The sequence below is a fragment of the Cryptomeria japonica genome, chromosome 10 (assembly GCF_030272615.1).
Source record: "Cryptomeria japonica chromosome 10, Sugi_1.0, whole genome shotgun sequence".
NCBI classification, from domain to species: domain Eukaryota; kingdom Viridiplantae; phylum Streptophyta; class Pinopsida; order Cupressales; family Cupressaceae; genus Cryptomeria; species Cryptomeria japonica.
The window spans coordinates 383,678,352-383,702,032 of NC_081414.1; the positions used below are offsets into that span (position 1 = coordinate 383,678,352).

Genomic DNA, 23,681 nt, shown 5'->3' on the forward strand with positions numbered 1-23,681 from the left:
ACTTTTCTACTGTAAACCGGTACGTGGAAGGAGTCTCACAATTTTAGAATGACTGGAGAGTCAATTTTGGGTTCTAATGGAGGATTACACAATTTTAGATTGACTCTATTTATACTCTAGAATTTTTGTGTTTGATACCAAGCCTAAGTCATTCAACCTTCATATCAGATGATGCTCAAGTAAACTTGTATTTGGAGTTTATGTATTTAATACTCAAGTCAAATCATAAAATCTTCAAAATAGATCTTGTTTCCAAAAATATTGAAGCAATAGTTCATATAGAGAAGTTAGGACTTAAACTTAGGACCTTTCTGGAAATCATTAAATTATTTTAGAAAAAAAATTGGCATCTCCAAGTACCCCACGTCTCCTATTTTGAAAATTAGCCGTACCAATACCAGTCTATGAAGCCTCCACGTACCACCGTCTCTTGGTGAGGTTGCTCACTAGATATATTTTGTCATTAAATTTTGCAAATAAATGTGTTTTTCGAGAAATTTTAGGAATTCTTTAAGTTGCCAAGTCTTTGCAGAATCATAAATTTTGGGTCTGTCAAATTTTTGCCAAGACAAAGTTTGCCAACAATGGTTTCAATCATTGTTTTGATTTAAATCATAATTTATATAATTTTCATTTTCAATGACTTTTATTGCTTAAATGTATTGAATTTCCAACATTAGTGGCAGATTTACAGCAGTTTTTGTTGACATGTAGCTAGGTCGGATACCTAGCGAGGGCCAACCTAGTCTTGGAATTGCTAATTGGCCTTTTGGCCTTAGCAATTCTCCATAAAATGCACAGCTTATATGTTTAATATAAAGGTATTGGTCTGGCCCTAAACAAGTAACTTGTAATTAAATAGGTCTAACCCTATTCTTGGCGTCAAATCAGTGAGGCCGACTTGAGGTCTTTTAGGTAGCCTTACCTCATATATATTCAATTGTCTTGTAGTCTTTCAAATACAACAGAGATATGCAATTCGCAGTAAGCGAACTTGTGCTTGGGGGTGACGATAAGACCTTATTGTCTATGGTTGGGAAGGCAACAATCTAATGTTTGCCTGCGGTGAACAAGAACAGCTCAGAAAAACAACATGGTATCAGAGCTATGGCTTTCCTAAATTGCAGAGTTAGTCGGATGCGGCCTGAGCGAGTTGCAGTTGCAGTGTGACAATCTCAATGTTCGCTTGGCAATCACCGTATAGTCAAGGGTAGTCGCTGTGATCGCAAGGAGCATTCGCATCGAGGTGGTGAAGTCGTAGCCTCCGTATTCGTGTTACTCGTGTTTGCAGAGGCTGAATTCCTTTGCGGGTGTATCGCAATTATGTCCGTTGTGACAGCGAAAAGTATGGGAACCTAAGTAGTTTGAATGATTTCCCATGGCTTCTCAAGATCTGCAACGGACATGTTGGGTTGGGTGTCAAGAGCAGCAAAGAAGTTGCCACTACTATTAGAGGGGCCTTGATTTTGGCCAAGCTTTCAGTCATCCCTATGAGGCGTGGTTACTGGGGAAACAAGATCGGGAAGGTGCATACTGTGTCGTGTAAGGTCATGGGCAAGTGTGGATCCGTTACTGTCAGGATGGTTCTTGCCCCCCGAGGGGTTGGAATCGTGGCTGCCCGTGTGCCTAAGAAAGTCCTACACTTCGTTGGGATTGACGATGTCTTTACTTCTTCGCGGGGTTCGACTAAGACTTTGGGTAATTTTGTTAAGTGACCGTGTTAGTGATGTTCGCGATGTATTCGCATAATCGCATTATCATGATCGCATTTCAAGTTTTGTATTCGCCGTGTTCAAAATGAATCGCAAAAGTGTATGCATTGTTTGTGACCTTTGACAACCGCATTCGCAGGGTGACTGCCAGACATTGCAGTCGCCATATTCACCTGGAGGCGTAAATGCAAGGAGGAAGCTGCTATCCCTCACCGCTTGGTATATTCGCCTTGTTTTGCACGATCATGATGTTCAAGATATTTGCAAGGTGTTGTGTTCACAGTGTGAGCCATGGATGGTTATAGTCGTGCAGCAGGGAGGTATTCACAAACATGATCAATGCATCGAGGGGCGTATGGAGACTCATCTCGATACACGGAGATCGCAGAAGGTGGTGATCGTAGGTTACTCATAGTGGTCTCACTTGCATTGCATTGTGTCCTCAGGTGTTGGCATGTCGTTGGCTTAATCGTATCATCTTCACAAATTGATTGGTCATGCTCTGGCATGAGGCATTCTTATTTGTATTACCCATGACCATCAAAGAGAGCATTTGCGAGTAATCTCATTGATCGTAGGGTGTATCCGTGTATGATCACAGGGGGTATGTCTGCAGCATTTGTCTCATCATAGTCATTCAGAATTGGAAAGTGCTCGCCGAGAGCCATATTCACGGTGTTTGTATGTGCAAGAGCCCCGAAAAGAGTTCGTTGTATTCGCATTTGAATGGGTCTCAATATAAGAAATTGGCAATCGCAGAATATGATCACAGTGCGTGGTCGACACTCTTAATCGTTTGTCGATTACAGTGAAAGCATTTGGTGGCTTGGCAGGTTGACGCCACCAAGATGGAGATAGACAATGAGCAATAGCGAGGGCCGAAGGCCACGCAACCATCTTCACTAGATACTTCAGTATGGCTGGAAGCTCCGATACTGAGCTAGAACGTTGGTAGAAGACCAACCTAGAAAGAGATAAGTATTCATATGGTTGAATAAATTTTGTTGTCATTAAATCATGTATGATTTTAGTATTGACATTTCAGCTTCATGTTTTGAGGTAATTCTCAGGGTCAAGGGGTGTAGGCTATTCAGAAAGTTCACCATCATGCACATTGTTTGACCATCAACAACCTTGGTTGTTATGCCAACATTCTGAGCATCGTCACTAAGCTGAAGGTAGATGGCAAGAGCCAAAGGCCACTCAGCCACCAGAGATTCATGAAACAACTTAAGGATGCGGGTAAAAGAGATAAGTTTTATATATGATTGTATCATATTCATGCTTTTATTAATCATGTTTGATTCTAATATTGATGTCAATAAACTATTATGCTTCAGAGGGAGCTTGGAATAGGCATGAGAACCTATACAAGTTTTCAGCTCATTTCCTTACTTAAAGAGATGACTGACGATATATCATTATGCTATGGATCCCTTATTAGAAAGTAAAAGTAAAGGAAAAGGAAATTTAGCATTCTTCTGATTTATGAAAATCCTATGATTGCTTTCCTTAATAGGATTCTTATATTATGTATCTCATATCAAGGATTAAGAGGGAGTCCTACGTTCCCTACAATCTGCAGTGAATTCTAGATGGAAGAATTGGCCATATTCGGTAAGCTTAGGATTTTGTAAGAATTAACATGAGAATTTGAAATGAAGGAACTAATGCATTTCCTTCTAGGATTAGAAGTATGTAAAAGATCTACTAAATCAATTAATGTTTTGAAAAGATTTAGAATAATGGATTGCAAACCTATGGAAACTAACTTGAAAGGTTGAGTATGTTTGCTGCTAACTCTGATTCTCTACTGCAGGGTTTGTCCATTCTTCGCTTGTGTGCAAGAATGGAAGGTTCCATTCTATGCTTGTGTGCTAGATGGAAAATTGTAATTATGTAAAGACCCACTTGTGTATTACACCTTCTATGCTTGTGTGCTAGAACCATCCTATGCTTGTGTACTAGGTGGAAGATGTAATTCTATGCTTGTGTGCTAGATCCATTCTATGCTTGTGTGCTAGATGGAACTCTAAAGGTTCTGTTTATGTATTCATTTTCTTCCCTAGTTAAGAGGGAGTGTTGTTTGTAACTAGGCTAAGAAAAGGGGGGATTCGGATTGCCTAAGGCAACATCCGAATCCCTAAAGCGCTGGGCCCTTTTGCGAAAGGGTAACGTGTAGAGCTGGACCCTTCACGCCAAAGAAGATAGCGTGTTCCTAAATAGGGCCAGCCCTATAATGAACACGCCTCACTCATAAAGACCTAAATCAAATTGGCGCCAAAATATATATTTAAATAAGCCGACTTAAAAGGGTATATGCACCATATAAATAAAGGCTATTTGGCAAGTTTAAAAACAATCATTCATTCATGCTCTTAGCGAAATTGCCTCTTGGTGTGTGAAAATAATTAGTGAACTTGGCGAATTTACCCAAGGAAATATAGTTGTGAGAATCTCTGCAGGAATAATCAGAGATTGATATTCAGGGATTATTAATCCCAGCAATCTGATGAAACACTTCAGTCATACACCTGTAGAGGTACTGTGAAAGGAAGACACAGAATAGAAGTCAGACTTGGTATGTGAAGAATAACTTCTTAACTTTAAACAGCACTATGAACAGATTATTTGTATAATCAAATGTATATATAAATATGCACCAACCTTATTATTATCAGTTCTGAGGAGAAGAGCAGGGGTGTAATTAGGGAAAGGCCTGTGTAAATCCAGCCAATGGGCTGTCCCAAGAAAGTGTAGGGATCAACGACCCTGAGCACCTTGCGGACAGGGCCCAAGAAAGGCTTAAGGGCTTGGATCCGACAACTTGAGGGAAGCCATTGAGTTTCGTGTCAAAACAACCTGTCTTCAACTTGTATCTTCTCTCAGACTAGAGTGATAATAAGATTGGCATGTTTCTAATGACTTATTAATGTTTACAAATAATTGGCATTTTGTATTACCACTTGAATTAAGTTAATATATTACTTTCAAATATTCAATTCACGTACATAGTAATAACGATGTCTAAATTGGTTGAAAGGGAGTATCAACCTGTTGTGACCATTTTACACATCGCCCCATTGCAAATGGGGACCCCTGCTTTTTGCTTTCTAGGGTTTGTCTTTTTAGGTCTTTTAGGGTTTTGTTTGTTACCCTTTAGCTTTCGAGTGTCGCCAAGGGGATCACCTGGATAGCAGGTTCTCCTTGAGTTAGGTCAAGTTGGTGAGAAATTTGGCTAAGTCTGGAATGTCCTAATCCTGAAATTTGGCTAAGTCTGGAATGTCCTGATCCTGAAATTTGACTAAGTCTAGAAACTGAAAATCCTCCAAAAACTAGATTTTGCAATATAGCTCCTGGAGGTCTGAAACCACTCTCAAACATCCTGAAAGTATATATGGAATATAACTTAAAGTATCTTATACTTAAATGTTATATTCCATAAAATTATCCTGATAGAGAGTTCAAAAAGTCAAATTTCGCTCCTGACCCTTGCTGAGGGTCCAAAGCGAATTTCGCTCCTGACCCTCTCAGGAGGTCCAAAGCGAATCTCGCCCCTGACCCTTCCAAAGGGTCCAAGGCAAAAATCAACCTAGGACTCATTCCTTGCCTTATTTGACCAAATTTCGATTTGCAAAGAATTTTATTTGGACTTTGGAATTGATTGAAAACCTTGAAGAAAATGATGGATTTTAGCCTGGAAGAGGAATTTCGCTCCTGACCCTTGCTGAGGGTCCAGGGCGAAATTCATTATAAACTTCATTTGCCACCTTGTTTGAGCTTGAAACCTTGTTCCTGGCCTTGAAAATGATCTTACCTCGCCCTATGAAGTGGTTTGAAACTAAGAGATTGAGCAGTTTAGCCTAGATTGTGAATTTCGCTCCTGACCCTTGCTGAGGGTCCAGAGCGAAAATCTTATTTGAGCCTATTCGTCACTAATTTTGGCTAAATTTTTATGTGCAGGGTCTCCTGGAAGGAAGGTTGAACATAATTCAAAGGTTTGGACGCTTGAAAAATGGTGAATTTTGGGCAACAAAGGTAAATTCGCTCCTGACCCTTGCTGAAGGCCCAGGGCGAAATTTTGAATAGCTCTCATCTTGCATGGAAAAAAGTTAAGTTTTGGATATAGATGAAACAAGGACATCTCCCTTTATTCACCTGAGAAAGTGTCAATTTGAAAAGTGAAGGATTTTGTTGAAAACTTAAAATTCGCTCCTGACCCTTGCTGAGGGTCCAGGGCGAAAATCTTGTGGGAGATGTTTTTTTGCTTAGTCTTGGTTGAATTGGAATGTCAAAGAGGTTTCAAGGAGAAAAGTGAAACATTTTGGTCTAAATGGCAAAATTCGCTCCTGACCCTCTCTGAAGGCCCAAGGCGAAATTCTCAAAAACACATTTTCCTTGCAAGGACAAAATGATTTTTATGATTGGAATGGATGTGTAAAGGTATGTTTTACCCATTGAAGATAATTTGGATGGCCAACAGAGAAGCAATCAAGCTAGAAAGGAAAAATCGCTCCTAACCCTTGTTGAGGGCCCAGGGCGAAAAAACCTAAAATTGGACTTTTTTCTCCATAATTGAGCAACGCTAGGCCTATGAATAAGCTTGAGATGATGTTCTAATGCCTTGGAAAGTGATTCGAAGTTGGAAGGATGAAGGAGTTGTCCTAAAACCAAAAAGTCGCTCCTGACCCTTGCTGAGGATCCAGGGCGAAAATCATAAAACCAACATGTTCCTTTCCAGTTTGTGCTAAGACAAGGTTATACCAAGGTGGAAATGGCCTTCGAAAACATGATGAATGAAGATTTGCTTCCAAAACTTGATGATTCTAAGCCAGGGAGGAAAAATCGCTCCTGACCCTTGTTGAGGGCCCAGGGTGAAATTTTGAAAAACTCTTATTTTACCTTGCAAAAACAAGCCAAGCTTGGATGGAGTGAAAGAGGAAGACCTTTGCCTAGCCTTGAGGGGTGGATTCAAGAAAAGTTGATGAAGGAGTAAGCACAAATTTGAAAAATCACTCCTGACCCTTGCTGAGGGTCCAGGGCGAAAAAACCCTAAATGCACTTATCTTCCAACATTCAAGTGAAATCAAACCCAAACTCAAGTAATAAATGCCATTTAAGATGCCTTGGTGATATTTTGGATTTGCAAAAATTGGATATTCAAGGCCTAATTTGGAAAATCGCTCCTGACCCTTGCTGAGGGTCCAGGGCGAGATTATTGTCAATCTTCATTGTGGCCTTAATCAAACATTGATATTCCTCAAATCCCCCAAAATTGCTAACTTCGAAACATTTGGGAAGATTAAACCAAATTCGCATTAATTAAAGGCATTTTTTAATTTTATAAATTAATTTTTGACCTTGAAATAATAAAAAAAAATGCATTTTGGAGGCACTAAAATTAATTTTTTAAATTAAAATTTATAAATGAGCGCTCAAAGGCATTATTTTGCCTTTATAGGCAAGTTGGCCACCTTTTTAAAGAGTTTTTTTTTTTTTTTTATCCCTTTTGCTAGGTCGGCCTCATGGTAAATCAAGGTGAGCGCTCTATAAGAGAGGAGTGTTGTGGACAAATGCAAATCATTCATTCATTGTTTTAAATGCGAATTTGAGGAGCAAAATTGGAGAGGCGAATTTCTTGCTAGATTGGAGGATAATTTCCAGATTTTGGAAGGTATTTGAAGGCGAAATTTTGCTAAGTGTTGGAGGCTAAGGAGGGTGGAGCTCTTTTGAAGACTAATGGAGGCGTAATTCATCCAAGGGAGGACTATAATCTAAACCTTGTCTAGCAAAATCCAATCTTCTTTCATCATTTTTCAAAGTCTTAGAGTTAAGTACTCAAGAGAAGGTATGAAGAATCATTTTGAAGTTCTTATTTAAGATTTATTTTGATTTCATTGCCATTAATTTAGAAAAATGAAGAATTCTGGATTTATCATGACATTTTCAAATTAATATCTTGAATATTCCCTTTGGAGAGTCTTAATTTCGTACTTTAAGGTTTGATGCTCAAAGACTAACTTTAAATCTTTTGTGTAGGCATCAAATGGCGACTCTGGAGTCGGAAGATCAACTCCTTGGCAGACCCTCATCAAAGAAGATCAAGCAAGGATAAGGGCGACCTCCTCCAGTCTAGCATCGACAAGGACGGCCTTCTTCGATCAAGCATCATCAGGAATAACATCTTCCAATCCAGCATTCCAAGGCGAGGTACATCATCATCCTACACATCAAAGACAAAAGAAGTCAAAGCAAGGGTTCGTTGAAGAAGCAGATAGTTTCAGATGAATTAATTAAAGCTAGCTTCTCAGCAACATCAAGTTGAATATCTACCAAGTTACAAGTGTCAGACGAGGTGGCATCCCAGTCATCACTCCTCCAATCGGATTGGTCCACCTCAGCATGTCCAGATTCAATGTACCTAACTCATGGGAGGTGGCACAAACTTCGATGTACCTACCCCAGCTATCCATTGGTCGAATTTTCCAGAGAAGACATGTGTCCAATTAATACAATTATTTCATTGGTCAGAATTGAGTTTGTTGTAACAAACCCTAATTAGGGTTTTCATTGTAGAATCTTGGCCATTGATCTTAGCCATTGAATTGTATTATGGGCACTATATAAGCCCCGGCTCTTCATTTGTAAAGGCTAATAAGGAGTCAATAGAAGATAGATAGAGTAGTTAGAAGGTGAATAGTCAATTGATAGAATAGCAATTAGAGTAGAATAGGAGGACAAGGCAAGAAATTGTTGCCATTGATTGTAAATAAACTCCATTTTCATTGAAGTAATGGTGAAGTGTGTCGTTTCTTGCAATATGCATGGTTTCTTGTTGAATCTTCAATTCTAGATGGTAGATGATTAGATCGAATGAAGGAAATTGTTGAATGCACCTGTGTGGAATCCGTCTAATCCAAACCACTAGCCTCTTGCTGATGGTAAGTGCGCCTTGCGTGGTCAACTGGAACAAATGAGCTTAATCATAAGTCGTTACACATCTATTGTTTCATGCATTTTCTTGAATGGTGATCATTGTCAGATGGTGTACGATTTAAACATATTGGAAGCATCCCTTAGAAGATCGCACTGAGTTGGTGTTGAATTGTTCAGCCTGATGGTGAGACCCAGCCCAGTAGGACTCCACCTAGTCATTCATCCATCTTCTCGCATTCTAGGTAGTAGAGTAAACTTCTTGAACCTTGCATCTTTTGCCATTTGTTTGTCTTCCAGTTAGTTAGTAGGACTTGTGATTCCAGCAAATCAGACATTCAGGTCATTGAGTGTAAGTCCCCTTGTGATTCCAGCAAAATCACATCATACCACAGAGAGCTTATCCACACGTAGAGATCCTACAATAAAGAACCTTGAAGTCATCCCGATTGATCCTTTTCGCGACATCTTCAGCATTCGGAGACTTTATTCAAGAGAGGATAAGATACTTAGGTATTTTATTCTATGTTTGGTTGTGTACAAAATACACGTCAACACAACCCCAGTGATACATTTAGTTGTATCTTCCACCCTCTGCAGGCAATGCAAGGTGGTGTTGTATTTTTCTCTAAAGAGAAGATTGAGGTGAAAATCCTCTTCCACCCTCCGTGGGCAATGCAAGGTGGAGCCATCCTTTGCGAGCAATGCAAGATGGTAGTTATCCTTCTCAGGGAGAAGGTTGAAAGATCTCTTCCACCCTCTGCGGGCAATGCAAGGTGGATCCATCCTCTACGGGCAATGCAAGATGGATATCATCCATGACATGTATTTATATACTTGTATGTATACTCACTTTTGCAGGTGTGCACAGTAAGATTTTGGATCCATCCTCTACGGGCAATGCAAGATGGATAGCATGGAAGAAGTCCATGATGTATTTTTCTGATTCAGGTATGCTTGATGAATATCATATAACGTCATTTGGTTTTCATGGGAGCAGCCATGATGTGACTTGCTTATTTGGAAGTATCCTCCCTAGCTAAGAGGGAGTGTTGACATGTAGCTAGGTCGGATACCTAGCAAGGGCCGACCTAGTCTTGGAATTGCTAATTGGCCTTTTGGCCTTAGCAATTCTCCATAAAATGCACAGCTTATATGTTTAATATAAAGGTATTGGTCTGGCCCTAAACAAGTAACTTGTAATTAAATAGGTCTGACCCTATTCTTGGCGTCAAATCAGTAAGGCCGACTTGAGGTCTTTTAGGTAGCCTTACCTCATATATATTCAATTGTCTTGCAGTCTTTCAAATACAATAGAGATATGCAATTCCCAGTAAGTGAATTTGTGCTTGGGGGTGACGATAAGACCTTATCGTCTATGGTTGGGAAGGCAACAATCTGATGTTTGCCTGCGGTGAACAAGCACAGCCCAGAAAATCAACAGTTTCCAGCGGTTTTCATAATCATTCTTTTGTTTGTGAGCATCAATCATCAAGCTTCCATATGCCAATGAAAGCCACTACAAAACAGATAAGGTTTCAAGGACAAACAAGAGATTTCAGTTGCAAAACAACAGGTTTTCAAGCTCTTTAATGGTGTATGACAGTCAAGTGTTTATATTCCATATAAAAGAGGTGTTGTTCGGATTTTATGGGCAGAAATTTGCAAGATTTAAAGGCATTTTTCAGTCCTTTCAGTCAGCAAAAATAGATGGTATTCTAGGTGAAATTAATCACAAATAAAACCTAGGGTTTCAAGTTCTATTTGCATATTCTCAAGGTGTGTGATAGTTTAGATTTCAGTCATTAAAATGGCAGTTTTCACTTCATCAAAATGGCAGAAATTTCAGATAAAATAACAGAGATTTCAGTCATTGAACAGTGAATCTTCAAATTCCCTTTTGCATGTTTTGAGCTCTTTTCTATTTGCTCTCAAACTATATGACAATGTTTACTTAAGACATCACTTTTCAGCGACAAAACAGCAGGAATTTCAGTTGTTTTTTTTAATCGGGTTTCAGTAAAAGAAGAATGTTATTTTGGCCTTGAAAGGACAAGATATTAATCATAAAACATCAGATTTGAGCAATAGCAGGTGTTCAATGCATAAAATCAGCAAACAGAGGCAACTCCTTCATCAAAATGCATTATCACTTTCAAACAGTGAAATCTCCTTCGAAACTACTATAAGTGTTCTCAGATAATGAATACTGTTTGGAGTACGTCAATGTCCAAGAATTAGAATTGGAAGAATGGATTCAAGAAGGGAATAAGACAGCAAGAAGACTTCAGGATAGCGGTCTTATCAAGGCACATCCTTTCCAATCTCAATACAAAGTCAGGAATTTGTTGTCACTTGTCAACTACTACAATCTTGAGACAAAAGAGATAGACTCATTGAGTGGGCAAGTTCTGTGCAAGCCTGATGCTAACTCCACCAAGGGTGTTCTCAGTTTTCCATTGTATGATGAAACCCAAGAAATTGACTTGGTAAAATATGAAGAGATGTGCAATGCTAAAGCCTTTGAATTCCAAAAGTGTGTGAACAAGCATTGGGTAAAAGAGAGCAAATAACTACTCCCAAAGAACTTTGGAAGGAACGAGTTCAGAGAAGAACTCACCATTATGATCACTCTTCTCAATTGAGTGACAGGGTAATTTGAGACAAAAAAATTCAGGCCACAGATGTTTTAGATCATGAAGATGATATGCGAAAAAAAAGATCTATTTGAATTAAGCCATCTTGAACAGTGAATGCATTCACAATCAGTAGGTAGACTTTAAGCACACTCGCAAATTCAACATGTCATTTTATTTGGTCCATGCACTTGCACAAAGACGACCTTTTGCAGGATTGTCACAAGAAGGTTAATTTAAAGTCACACACATTTACAAGCATTTACCTCAGCTTGAAAACAGGTAGTTGTTGAAACACCATCAAAGGCTAAATGGCATCTCCTTGATGCATACTGTCAGGAAGATAGATGAGGAAATACATATCATGATTTCAAAGCAAGCCAGGGCTATAATTTCGTAGGGCTAATTTTTTAATCCAGTTCCATACATAACATTTAGATAATTTTAAGTTGCAATATCAGATGCAACATGAGGGTCTCCAAAAGCTTCCTCCTTACAGGGAATGTTTGGTAAAGCAAACCATCTGCCTGGAGACCATTCACAATGACTACTATAGCATGCACAAGTGCCCAGATCTTGGTTACTGTCTACTCACATGAATATCATCCGGTTCATTTTATTGAGTGTATAACGTCCATGACTATTGGATTTTAATCTGTTGCAATGAAGATTTTCAACCCCAGGCAACTATTATTCTAATGTCCTCCCATTAAATAACTCAGAACAGAAATTATTTAACAGCAGAATATTAAATGTCTGAACCTTGCAACAATCACACAATAGCCAAAACTTCAAATTATGAGACCATAAAACAAACACACGGAAATTACACCTTCAAAAACAGCTTCTCATTCCTTCAAAAAACTTACAATGAAACCTCCACAAATTGTTCACCACAGCTGCATGTAATTTATCACTGTATATCACGGTATATATTTCTTCTACCTTGTGCCTATCTTTATACTTCAAAAAGCTACTCATCTCTTGTAAGAGATGAGTTGGAACATAAGTCTAAGTCATTAATGTATATTTAATTTTAATGGATTTAATTAGCTAAATAAAAGACTCACTTTTTGGCTAAAAGTGAAATGTAAAATAGAATAACTCAAACCACTCCCAACACGTTCACACTGAACTTGTGTGGAAGTTGCTATCTGAGCTAAAAACTCAACATGCAATTCTTTTTATAATCAAATTCTTTTAAATTTGTGATTGTTAAAATTCTAGTATAATGCTACAACATACTATCATATAATGCTACTATAATGCTAAAATTCTAGTATAATGCAATTTCTGGTATGCTCCACCTTTTTTTAGCAACTGCATTAATGTGTACAACACACAGAGAAGATTGGGCACAATGTCTTAGGTAGATTTTAACAGAAAAGGATCTCATCATTTGGAAGGATAAAAGCCATCCACGCTGCTCAGTTGACAGAAGGGTGAGTGTTACAGTGTACATATTAAAACAATATCATCCCAAAGAACAGAAGGCCATGCTGTAATAGCATGGGGAAGCAAATGCTAGATGATGACCTGGATTCAAATCCTACTGGATGTGATATCCAAGATAAAGTGATGGTGTTAACTGAAAAGTAGGGTCACATCCAAACAAAGTCACGTGCAATCTAGGTAAATCTTAATAGAATAAAAACTTGTCAAAGAATATTTTTTACTGAATGCAAACTATTTTCACGGATTTAGTTGACAACAATTTATAATAAACTTTTAAAGAAAATCACTATTCCCAAAAGTCGAGCAGGCCATAGTGTGGTGGGAAATGCGATTAATTGTTATGATAATGGCCAAAGTTCTTCAAACGTCATTAGATATGCTCCCTATGTTAAAGTAAACATGCTAATGCGGACCAAACCCAAGCAAAGCTGGGTGCATATGATAAATAAATCTGAATAAAACATAGTCATCACGGTCAAATTTTGGGAGAGTATATAACATTCACACATTTATTTCAGGGTGAGTGTTATGATTTAATTTAAAAACACGATTTTCCTACCTGTTGTGACGTTTTCACACATCGCCCCATTGCAAATGGGGACCCCTGTTTTTTGCTTTTTAGGGTTTTTTTTTTTTTTGTTTTTTTTTTTGGTCTTTTAGGGTTTTGTCAGTTGGCTTTTGCATTTTGAGTGTCGCCCAGGGGATCACATGGATAAGCAAGTCCGGCTTGAGTGAAGTCCTGATCTTGAAAATTTGGCTAAGTCTGAAAGTCCTGATCCTGAAATTTGGCTAAGTCTGGAATGTCTTGATCCTGAAATTTGACTAAGTCTGGAAACTGAAAAACCTCAAAAAACTAGATTTTGCAATATAACTCCTGGAGGTCTGAAACCACTCTCAAACATCCTGAAAGTATATATGGAATATAACTTAAAGTATAAGAAGGAAGAAAGATAGAAGGAAATGGTCACTTAAATGTTAAATTTTATATTCCATAAAAATTATCCTGATAGAGAGTTCAAAAAGTCAAATTTCGCTCCTGTCCTTCACTGAGGATCCAGAGCGAATTTCGCTCCTGTCCCTCTCCAAGGGACCAAGGCAAAACGCTCCTGTCCCTCACCAAGGGTCCAGGGCGAAAAGGCTTATTTGAGTCATTCCTGACCTTGTTTGGTCAAATTGGAACATCAAAGGCATGGTGAAGGACGAAATGAGCATGATAGAGCATCCAGACTTGACAATGAAATGATGGAGTTTTTGTCTACAAAGGTAAAAGCGCTCCTGTCCCTCACCAAGGGACCAGAGCGATTTTCTTTATATACACATTTTTAGACCTTTCTTAGACTTGAACTCTTATTCATGGCGTGTAACAAGATGATATCTTCCTTAGCCAAGACATTTCATGGTGAAAAGTGAAGCATTTTGGCCTAGAAGACAAAATTTGCTCCTGTCCCTCACTGAAGGACCGGAGCTTGAATTTCAAATTTGCATTATCCTTGCAGGATCAAGACAATTTTATGATTTGAAGAGACCAAGGAAAACATGATTTATCCATTGAATATAATTTGGAAGGCTAACAAAGGACAAATAAGCTTGGATTTGCAAAATCGCTCCTGTCCCTCTCCAAGGGACCAAGGCAAAACGCTCTTGTCCCTCTCCAAGGGACCAGAGTGAAGTTATCAAAATTCATTATTTTTTTGCCTTATTTTAGCAAATCGCACTAGATGCCAAGTTCGCCCAAAACTTCGAAATATTTTAAAAAATTTTAATTAAATTGGCATTTAATGAAAAGCATATAGCATTTAATAATTAATTTTGAGCCTTGGAAAATCGTTTTTTTTAATTAATTGAGGCATTTCGAAATTAATTATTATTAAATTAAAATTTAAAAAGAAGAGCGCTTGAGGTATCATTTTTTATTGCTTAATTAAGTCTGCCTTCTCCTTTTATTAATCTTTGTTTATTTTTTCCACCAAGTCGGCCTATGGAGAGATGTAGAAGGTGAGCGCTCTATATATTGGAGGTGTTGTTTCACAATTCAAATCATTCAATCATCCTTTCAAGTGCGAAATTGGAGAGCAATTTGAGGAGCGAAATCCAAAGGAGTGGAGCGAATTTCTACTAAGTGTGGAGAAGCTAGTGGAGGCCGAAATTCATCTTGAAGGCTATTGGAGAGGCGTATTTCTTGCTAGTTTGGAGGATAATTTCCAGATTTTTGAAGACATTTGAAGGCGAATTTCCAGATTTTTGAAGAGGAAGGTGGAGTTCTTTTCCAAGCTAAAGGAGGTGCATTTTATCCAAGGGAGAGCTTTGATCTACACTTTGCCTAGCAAAATTCATCTATTTTTACATCATTTCTTAGAGTTAATTCTCAAGAGGAGGTATGGCAAAATCATCTTGACACCCTTATTCAAGGTTTGATTTTTTAGACATTTTTTGGAAAAATCTAAGTATTACATGGTTAATTAGGAAATGATAACTCAAGATTTATCATGAGGTTTCCTAAATTAAAATCTTGAATCTTCCTTTTAAAGTTTAATTTTTAGATTTCAAGATATATTACTAATTTTGAAATGTTGTGTAGGTATCAAGATGGCGACTCCAAAGCCCGGAGGATCTACAAGTCGGCAGGTTCTCATCAAGGACGATCAAGCAAGGACAAGGATGACCTTCTTCGATCCAGCCTAGCATTGACAAGGGCGACCTCCTCCAACCTAGCATCGACAAGGATAGCCTTCTTTGGACTAACGTCATCAAGGGCGACTTCTCCAATCCAGTATTCCAAGGCGAGGTACAACAATCATCCTGCACATCAAGGACACAAGAAGTTAGAACAAGGGTTTGTTGAAGAAGCAGATAGTTCCAAATGAATTAATTAAAGCTAGCTTCTCAACAACATCAAGTTGAATATCTACCAAGTTACAAGTGTCAGACGAGGTGGCATCCTAGTCATCACTTCTCCAATCAATGTGGTCCACCTCAGCATTTCCAGATTCAATGTACCTAACTCATGGAAGGTGGCACAAACTCCGATGTACCTACCCCAGCTATCCATTGGTGGAATTTTCTAGAGAGGACATGTGTCCAAGCAATACAATTTTATCATTGGTCAAGCATTAAATGTTATGTAATGGTTGTAACAAACCCTAATTAGGGTTTTCATTGTTGAATCTTGGCCATTGATCTCGAATTGATCTAAGCCATTGAATTGTATTGAGGGCACTATATAAGCCCTGGCATTTCATTTTGTAATAGAAAAGAGTTAGAATATAGTTGAAAGCAGTTAGAAGACAGATAGAGAGTAGTTAGAAGGTGATTAGCTAGTTGATAGAATAGCAATTAGAGTAGAGTAGAGAGAGAAGGCAAAGATTGTTGCCAAGATGTTGTTGTAAAAGACTTGTAACTTCATTGAAGAAATGGTGAAATTTATGGGTCGATTCGACAATTTGCATGGTCTTTATACTTCTCATATTTGATTTCATGTTATTAGATGAGTGGAAGAAATGTGCTTGATTGATGGTGAAATTCGTATATCCATACTACTAGCAGTTTGTTGATTGCAGACTTGCCTTGCGTAGTCAACTGGAATCGTTCAGCTTAAGCCTAACTTCAATTATCGCTTCTTCATTGATATGCATCAGCGTGATGGTGTCTATGCCTGCAGTGATGATTTGAACATCATAAAGCTTTCCTTCGAAGATCGCACTAGCCTTGTGGAGATGGTCCTGCGATGTCAAAACAAGACCTAGTTAGAATTTCATCAAAGATCAATCATTGCTCCTACATTCCTTAGTATTAGGATTAGATTCTCTCCTCGCCCTCGTCTTTTTTTTCCTTTTTTTTCAAATCAAAGCTAGTGAAATCCTGTGTTCCAGCAATATTCAAAGCAAATCAGAAGTTCAATCATCAAGTGTAAGTCCCCTTGTGATTCCAGCAAATCACATCATACCACAGAGAGCTTATCCACACGTAGAGACCCTACATACAAGAACCTTGAAGTCATCCTGATTGATCCTTTTCGCGACATCTTCAGCATTCGGAGGCTTTACTCAAGAGAGGATAAGGTACCTTTAGGTATTTTATTATGTGTTTGATAGTGTACAAAATACACGTCAGCACTACCGAACACAAAAAAATTAAATTAAATGATCTAGACTGGAGGACATTCCCTGTGCTTATATAGTTAACAGTAGAATGGTGTTATAGAATTTAATCCCGCTTATGAACATCATGAAAGGAAGCCTAAGTCCGGAATAACGGTTCCAAATGCTAAATCTAACAGGATAGGTGATGCAGAAATTTCTTACAAACTTTTAAACAATTGCAAATTAGATAAACACGTATAAAATCAGATTTCACAAATAAAAACACAACATCAGATTTACGGGGGAAAACCCTTTCGGGAAAAAACCCACACTCCAAAAGCCAGACTCAATTGTATTATTCAGCAACACTAACAGTTCCAATACAATGTACAGAGCCAATGCTCTTCAGGAGTAGCTACAACAGAGATTTCGAGAATAATTCCAGCAACATAACAACACTTTCAACTTGTCTCATACAAAACCACTAAGGCGTCAACATATTTATAGAGCTCATCACAAAGTGGTATGTGCCCATGGTTTCCAAAACCAACTTCAAAGCCCAAGAGGTAAGTTGTGTCACAAGCAACATCTTGCTAATCCAATGACATGTTGCACATAGCAACTTCCGAAGCAACAACACCTATCTCTTTCATAACGGTCATCTTGCCAAATGTAATGTAAGTACAACATAGAAGTTACCATGACCAATTAGGTGCCTTCCTTACCTCACACCACTTGTCAAAAGTGAACTCAAACCATAAATACAAATTGTCAAAATATAACTCTCCATGACTCTTCCACCAAACTGAAAACTGCCATAATCATAATAGAAAATTTATCATTAACTCAACATAGCAACATATAACACTAGTTCCCATAACTTCAAGACTTCCAAGGTGGAAAAATAAAACAAATAATTAAATTAGCAAGTTTGTACTCGAAGGTTGAGACACCTTAATCCTAACACATCATAATAAGGTATATATAAGGACAGAAATGAAATCAACTGAGACTCAAATAAAAATTAAATGATTTAACTCTCGTAGCTTCAGGAGTAGGAGAGGGAGTTAGAAGACACCTAAGAAAAAATGGAGAAGTCAGGATGTATTTTCTGCACCAAAGCAGTAGAAACAAAGAATACGTTACAATGGATTGCTCAAAATACAAGGAAATTCTTGTCACGTGAATCGAGATTTTAAGAATGAACTCCACATTCAAACCATGAAGTGACCAGAATAAAAAATATTCGAAAACTGTTGATTTAAACCAGTAGAAGAAGAACAAGCTGCATAAAGAAGCAACTTTCTCCCCGTATTCAGCCCGTTAAGCTACAGATATAACGATTTCGTTTTGATAGACTGTGGGCCTCTAGAAAGTAATTATAAGCAATACAAATAGAAAAACATTAAAATTAGGAGCAAAACCAAAAATTTAAATAGTCTTACCGGATAATCAATGCACACGATGAATTGGTCGAGAAAAATCGATGCCATATCCGGGGGCGGCCTTCTGGTTGACGTGACAGGGAAATACAAAGGGCTCTACAAAATTACAACAAAAATTAGTAAATTGAAGAGAACAAACTTTACAGAATGAGCCAAGAAGAGTTTTTGTAATACATTTGCAATAAAATTATCAATCTTCTTCCGCCGTGCCTCCTTGTCAACTTCGGGAGTGTCGAGCAAGTGAAGCAGCGGGGGCCTCTTATCCGAACGGCTTTGTTTTAGGGCTTCTTCCGGATTAGAGGCAATTGCGTCACTTAATTTTTTTACAAAAGGGCTGTTAGGGTCGAATGCAGGCTCTGGGATGCACGCTGAGACTCGACCCCGTGACTTCCTCGTTCTGGGAACCCATAACCTTGTGTGGGAGATAAAGGATGAGCTTGCTGTGGCAGGGCCCGTGCAGCATGCCATGGTTTCCTTTGTGAAACAAGCTCTATTTTCGTTCAAGGATCTGTTTGTGCCAAAGCTGTTATAATGTTTCTCCCAGCTTGTGACAAAGTTTTTTGATTATGTTTCCTCCTTCAAAGGATATACCTATTTTTATCACCATTAAGTGTAGAATAGAATAAACTAGAATATTTCTAGTGTTGAGGAGATCAAGATGGTCTATGATTTGTGAAGTGCTGATATTCAGAAATTCAATTTCATAATGGATTTTTTTTTTTTTTGTTAAATGAATTGTGAAAGGATGTTGCTATTAGATTATTTATTTATTTATTTATTTATTTAATATAAATGTCTTTGTATGCATTGTGATCTAAGATAAATTGTTTATCTATTTATGTTGTCCCCGATATGAAAAGGTACATACCCTCTTTCTCCAAATTTGTTTTGTCTTTTTTCACTTATATGTATTACATTAAAGATGATGTGAGTTAGTTCTTAAATATGCAATGAGAATTTTTGACTCAGACAAGATATTGGCCTAAAATATCGACCATTTTTTTATGGTCTAAGGTGTGCTAAATTCTTTAAGATTATCTATATATTTTCTTCCACATATCTTTTCACACATAGCCTTGTGAAACTTATTTATAACAAAAGCTTTTATTTTCTTACCAATATCAAAGCAAGCATTCAAATGAATGTATTATTTGTTCATCCACCAATAATTTTGCTTCACCCATGACTTATTTCTTTCATTCGAGTCATCTTTAAATACAACATTGGGATAGCAAGTTGCTTCTATCAACTCATTATTTCTCAAATGTCTTAAAAGGCACACCATGGCAATGGGTTCAATAGGAGTTGCACTTATTTTAGCTAGAAGATTCTAATATTCGCTTATAATTGTGTATTTTTTAATTTTCTCTATGTGCATCCATTATTGTTGGAAGCATTGTTAGCCCAAATTTCACATCTATGTAGCACCACTAGAATTATTAATGGCTCAAATAGGTTTTGTATAATTTTTAATTCCTATAACTCTATCTCTTTGGATCTATTTTGAAAAGTGAAAAATGATCTCCACCCTCCCAAGATTAATTTCCTTTTGTAGGTTTCCCAACTAAACTTGTTCTTGAAAGCAATCCTAAGGTTTTTATACTTTGTTACTTCCTCTAGGATAATTCCTTCAAAATAAAAGTCAAACTAAGTTTTTTTTTTTAAGAGAAAATCATGATTTTGGTCTTACTGGTATCAACTTACATACCCACATCTTTACAAAAGAGCTGAAGGGAAACAAATGCTCTTGCAACTCTTGTACAAACCTAGCAATCAAAATAAGTTCATCAGCATACAAGAGAAGCTTGACATTGACATATTCTCCTAAATGAACACCATCCCCACCTTTCAAATTCTACAATTCTTCAAGTTTGTCAATATAAAGGCCAACACGAGAAGGAAATAATGGTGACCTTGCTTAACTCCAATTTCACTCCTAAAACTTTATAAAGTACTTGCATAAGCTTTATTTTTTACTCAAAACTCTTCATTTAGTCTATGGACAATCACTCTAAATTGCATTGTGATACCAAGATTCTTCATTCAACATCATGTGGGATGTAATTGTCATGATATAATAAAGGTTGAATAATACTAAGATTATAAAACAAGTGTTATGTAGTGGCGAGTATGTAATGTCCCCATATTTGGATTCCCAATGAACCTGTGAAATAATTAATTAATTAATTTTGAGTTGTACAAAAAAGCACATTAAAAGATAACTTTAATTAATTATTTATAAAGTAAAGACTAAGTGACTAATTGCCTAAATATTTAATATTTAAATAAATTCACTTGTGAGAGTCATAAGGATAAAATAAATTATAAAGTGATTTTATTTAATTATTTTCTAGAAGTTTCATGGGAAGGTTATTGTAACGTCCTAAAATTGCACCCCTTGCAATTTTTTACTACATTTGGGTCTTCGCCTTAGTGTTTGCACCCCTCGGCCTGATCGAAGACCTGAATATGCTCATACAAGTCAAAACCTGCATTTTGCTCAACCTTGCACCTCAAAGCCACCTTGATCCTACCCGAAAATAGGCCAGGACCAGGGCATGGCGCCCTGGGACCCCCTATTTGGGACCTATTTTAGGATCCCTCCCTTTGGCTCGTCTCAAATTAAAGCGGGAAAATCCCCCTATGTCAGCCCAAGTCAAAAAATCAATCAATTAAATCCACTGACAAGTATATAAGAGGGATTTACCCTCTCATTTGACATCCATCCACAATCATTATCAAGAATCTGAGCATTCAAGAGATCAAGCATTCAAACATTCAAGAGCAATTGAGAATTTTTAGTCTTCCTTCAAGCTTTGGAGCAGCAATAGAGACAAGATTTCAAGCATTGGAGAGGAGATCAACATTATACTTCATGAAACCCTAATTCCATGTGGAGGCAAGCAAAACTTCACAAGGAGGTATAAGCATTTCAATTTTCGTCAATTCAACATCCCCTAAAAGAGGGGGATTTCTACTTTCATTTACATTATTTCAACCACTTGGTTAATTCCAAAATCAGGGTTTGAGCTGAAGACAAACCCCTATTCCCAACACATACCCCTTTCTTTCTATGTGTAGGAAATAGGTGCACAGTTGTACTTTTGGAATTAATATTTATTCATAGAGACGGAAAAACCCTTTTCGACGTGTGGAAAGTTCGGAGGACCAATAGGAGGGTGCCCATGTCCAGACACACGGTCCCTGCAACTTTTGTCGAATTTTGCAGAGTAGCTTTGAATCATCTCAAACTTCTTAGATACAGGTGCACAGCTAAATCCCGAATCTGTAGAGCTCGTTGTTTTCGCATACTTTGTCTTCATTTCTAGCATTTAGTCTTAATTCAATCAATCAACTTACAAAAGAGGGTTAATTACATTTCAGTCTACTTAGTATTCAATCCTTGCATCCTTTGGGATTAGATCTAGTAGATTTATCCCCCTCTTTTGAATGTAAAGTTTCCCCAAGTGAAAATTGAACCTTAGTTAAGTTCCCACCTTTCTTCTATGAGGAGAATTGCCTAAGGTTCCCAATTTTCCACTTTACAATTATAAAAGAGGGTTGTGGTCTCATTTGAAAACATAGAAGATTGAGAACTTGTTATTTCTCTATGAAGGTTTCTAGTTTGAGCTTAAGGCCAAACTTTGCATGCGGAATGAAATCTCATTCATTCTAGCTCAATTCCACATTTAATTATGACTTCTCCTTCCTATTTTGGACCTTAGGTCCCAATTTGGGGCCACATTGGAGGGAGAAAGGTGCCTAGGATGCCTTGCTCCCCAGTGTTCGGGCCCAAATTCAAACAACTTAATGGTCGACATGTTTCAGTGAGAATTCTAAACTCACATCGAACTCCTTCGAGTTTAAAACCAAAAAATGCTTGGAAGAGGTACATAAGCAAGGTTTCCTCCCTCATTTTGGGTAATCAGTCAATCAATTAATCAAGGAAAAAAAGGAAGAGAACTAGAGCCAATTGAATCCAATTCAAGCATTCAAGGAATTAAATCCCACCATATTCTTCATTGTGCAACCTTCATGCAAGCATGTCTTTTATGATATCCTTTTGGTTTTTGTGGAGTCATGTTATTGCATCAATATTTGTGATCATCTTTAAAGAAGCATTGGCATCATCAAGGTGTAATACATCTGCATTCTTAGATCTAGCCTCTGCTACATATCATTGTGTTTTCCTTTCAAGTACATTTGAATTCAATTTCAAGGTTGATTCCTAAGTCAAGGCTTGACTTAGGCAAACCCCTTTCTACCCAGCATTTTCCCTCTTTTTTGTGTGCAGGAACAGGTGGTAGAAACATAAAAATAGGTACAAAAGTACTCAGGGAAAGATCTACAATGTGCAATTTGTTGAAGCAAAAAATATCAGGAGCGAGTTGAGTCGAGCGCCTCAATCCTGGGAGAAGATCGAGCTCGGTGACATAGTCCCTCCATTTCTACCTAAAATTCATATTGCAAGTCAGTTACAGTCTTCTCTGTTGGATCTTCCTTTATAATCAATATGTTAGTTTATTGTTTTTCAGTGCACATAGAAAGGTCATCTTTTCACCCCATTTTGCATCCCTCTTCTTAAATTGTAGAGTCACCTTTCAACTCCCCCCATGAGGGACCATTGAATTCACCCGGTGCCTAAGAACATATTGGGCCAAGTGGATCATTCTCCTTCTCAAAGTAATTAAAGCGAAAATAGGCCTAGGTTTCCTAGTTTGCCCATACAAGCTAGTGAACTCAATTTCCCCACACTACAGACCCATTTGGAAATCTTCCACTAAATTGCCAGTATCAAGCTCATAGAGGAAGGCCAACATTGAAAAAACACTCTGCATGTCATCTTTAAAAAAATTAATTGACATGGGAAAACGGGGCAAGATTTTTTCATTTCTGCTTTTGTCCATTTCTTCATTGCAAAATGAGAGCACCATGTCCTTTTTTTACTAATACCATTCCATACTTTTATGGTTAAAAGCCTTTCTTTTTGTTGGGTTGTAAGGGGTTCAAATCATATCTCTAACAAAATTCTAACTAATGATAATTTTCAAACCCCTTCCTTGGATGATTCTTGCATTTCTATCATAATTCATTACACAAGCATGTATTAACTCAAGACATGGATGAACAAAGGGTACTATGTACCGTGGAAGACCACAGTTCCAAAGCCTGAACCCTAGGGTTTCTCTTCTATTCTCCTTTACTCTCTCAAACATTCTCCTCATGGCACCTTCACTGAGTTGTTTAGGGTTTTGTTGCAACTCAAGATCATGAATTTTATCTATAAAATATTTTACTAGTACCGAGTCTTTGTGATTTGTCTATTTCAATGACCTGATATTCTCTACTAGTAGTCTTTGCGGCATTAACACTTAGGTATATCAAATATTGTCATCATCAAATATTGACAAATTGGGTAGA

At 37.6% G+C, this 23,681-nt stretch overlaps 1 protein-coding gene across 1 annotated transcript in view; it reads right to left on the reverse strand.

The window, feature by feature from the left end:
* Positions 1-18,833, reverse strand: part of LOC131075876 (ATP-dependent Clp protease proteolytic subunit-related protein 3, chloroplastic) — a 151,075-nt gene extending 132,242 nt beyond the window's left edge. Inside the window, exons 1-2 of the mRNA XM_058012801.2 lie at positions 18,435-18,833; positions 18,261-18,356 (exon numbers count right to left, since the gene is read on the reverse strand). Of these exons, the coding sequence (XP_057868784.1) occupies positions 18,261-18,356; positions 18,435-18,728 (390 nt within the window). The 5' untranslated portion in view covers positions 18,729-18,833. The remainder of the gene's footprint in view (positions 1-18,260; positions 18,357-18,434) is intronic.
* Positions 18,834-23,681: the final 4,848 nt, after the last annotated feature.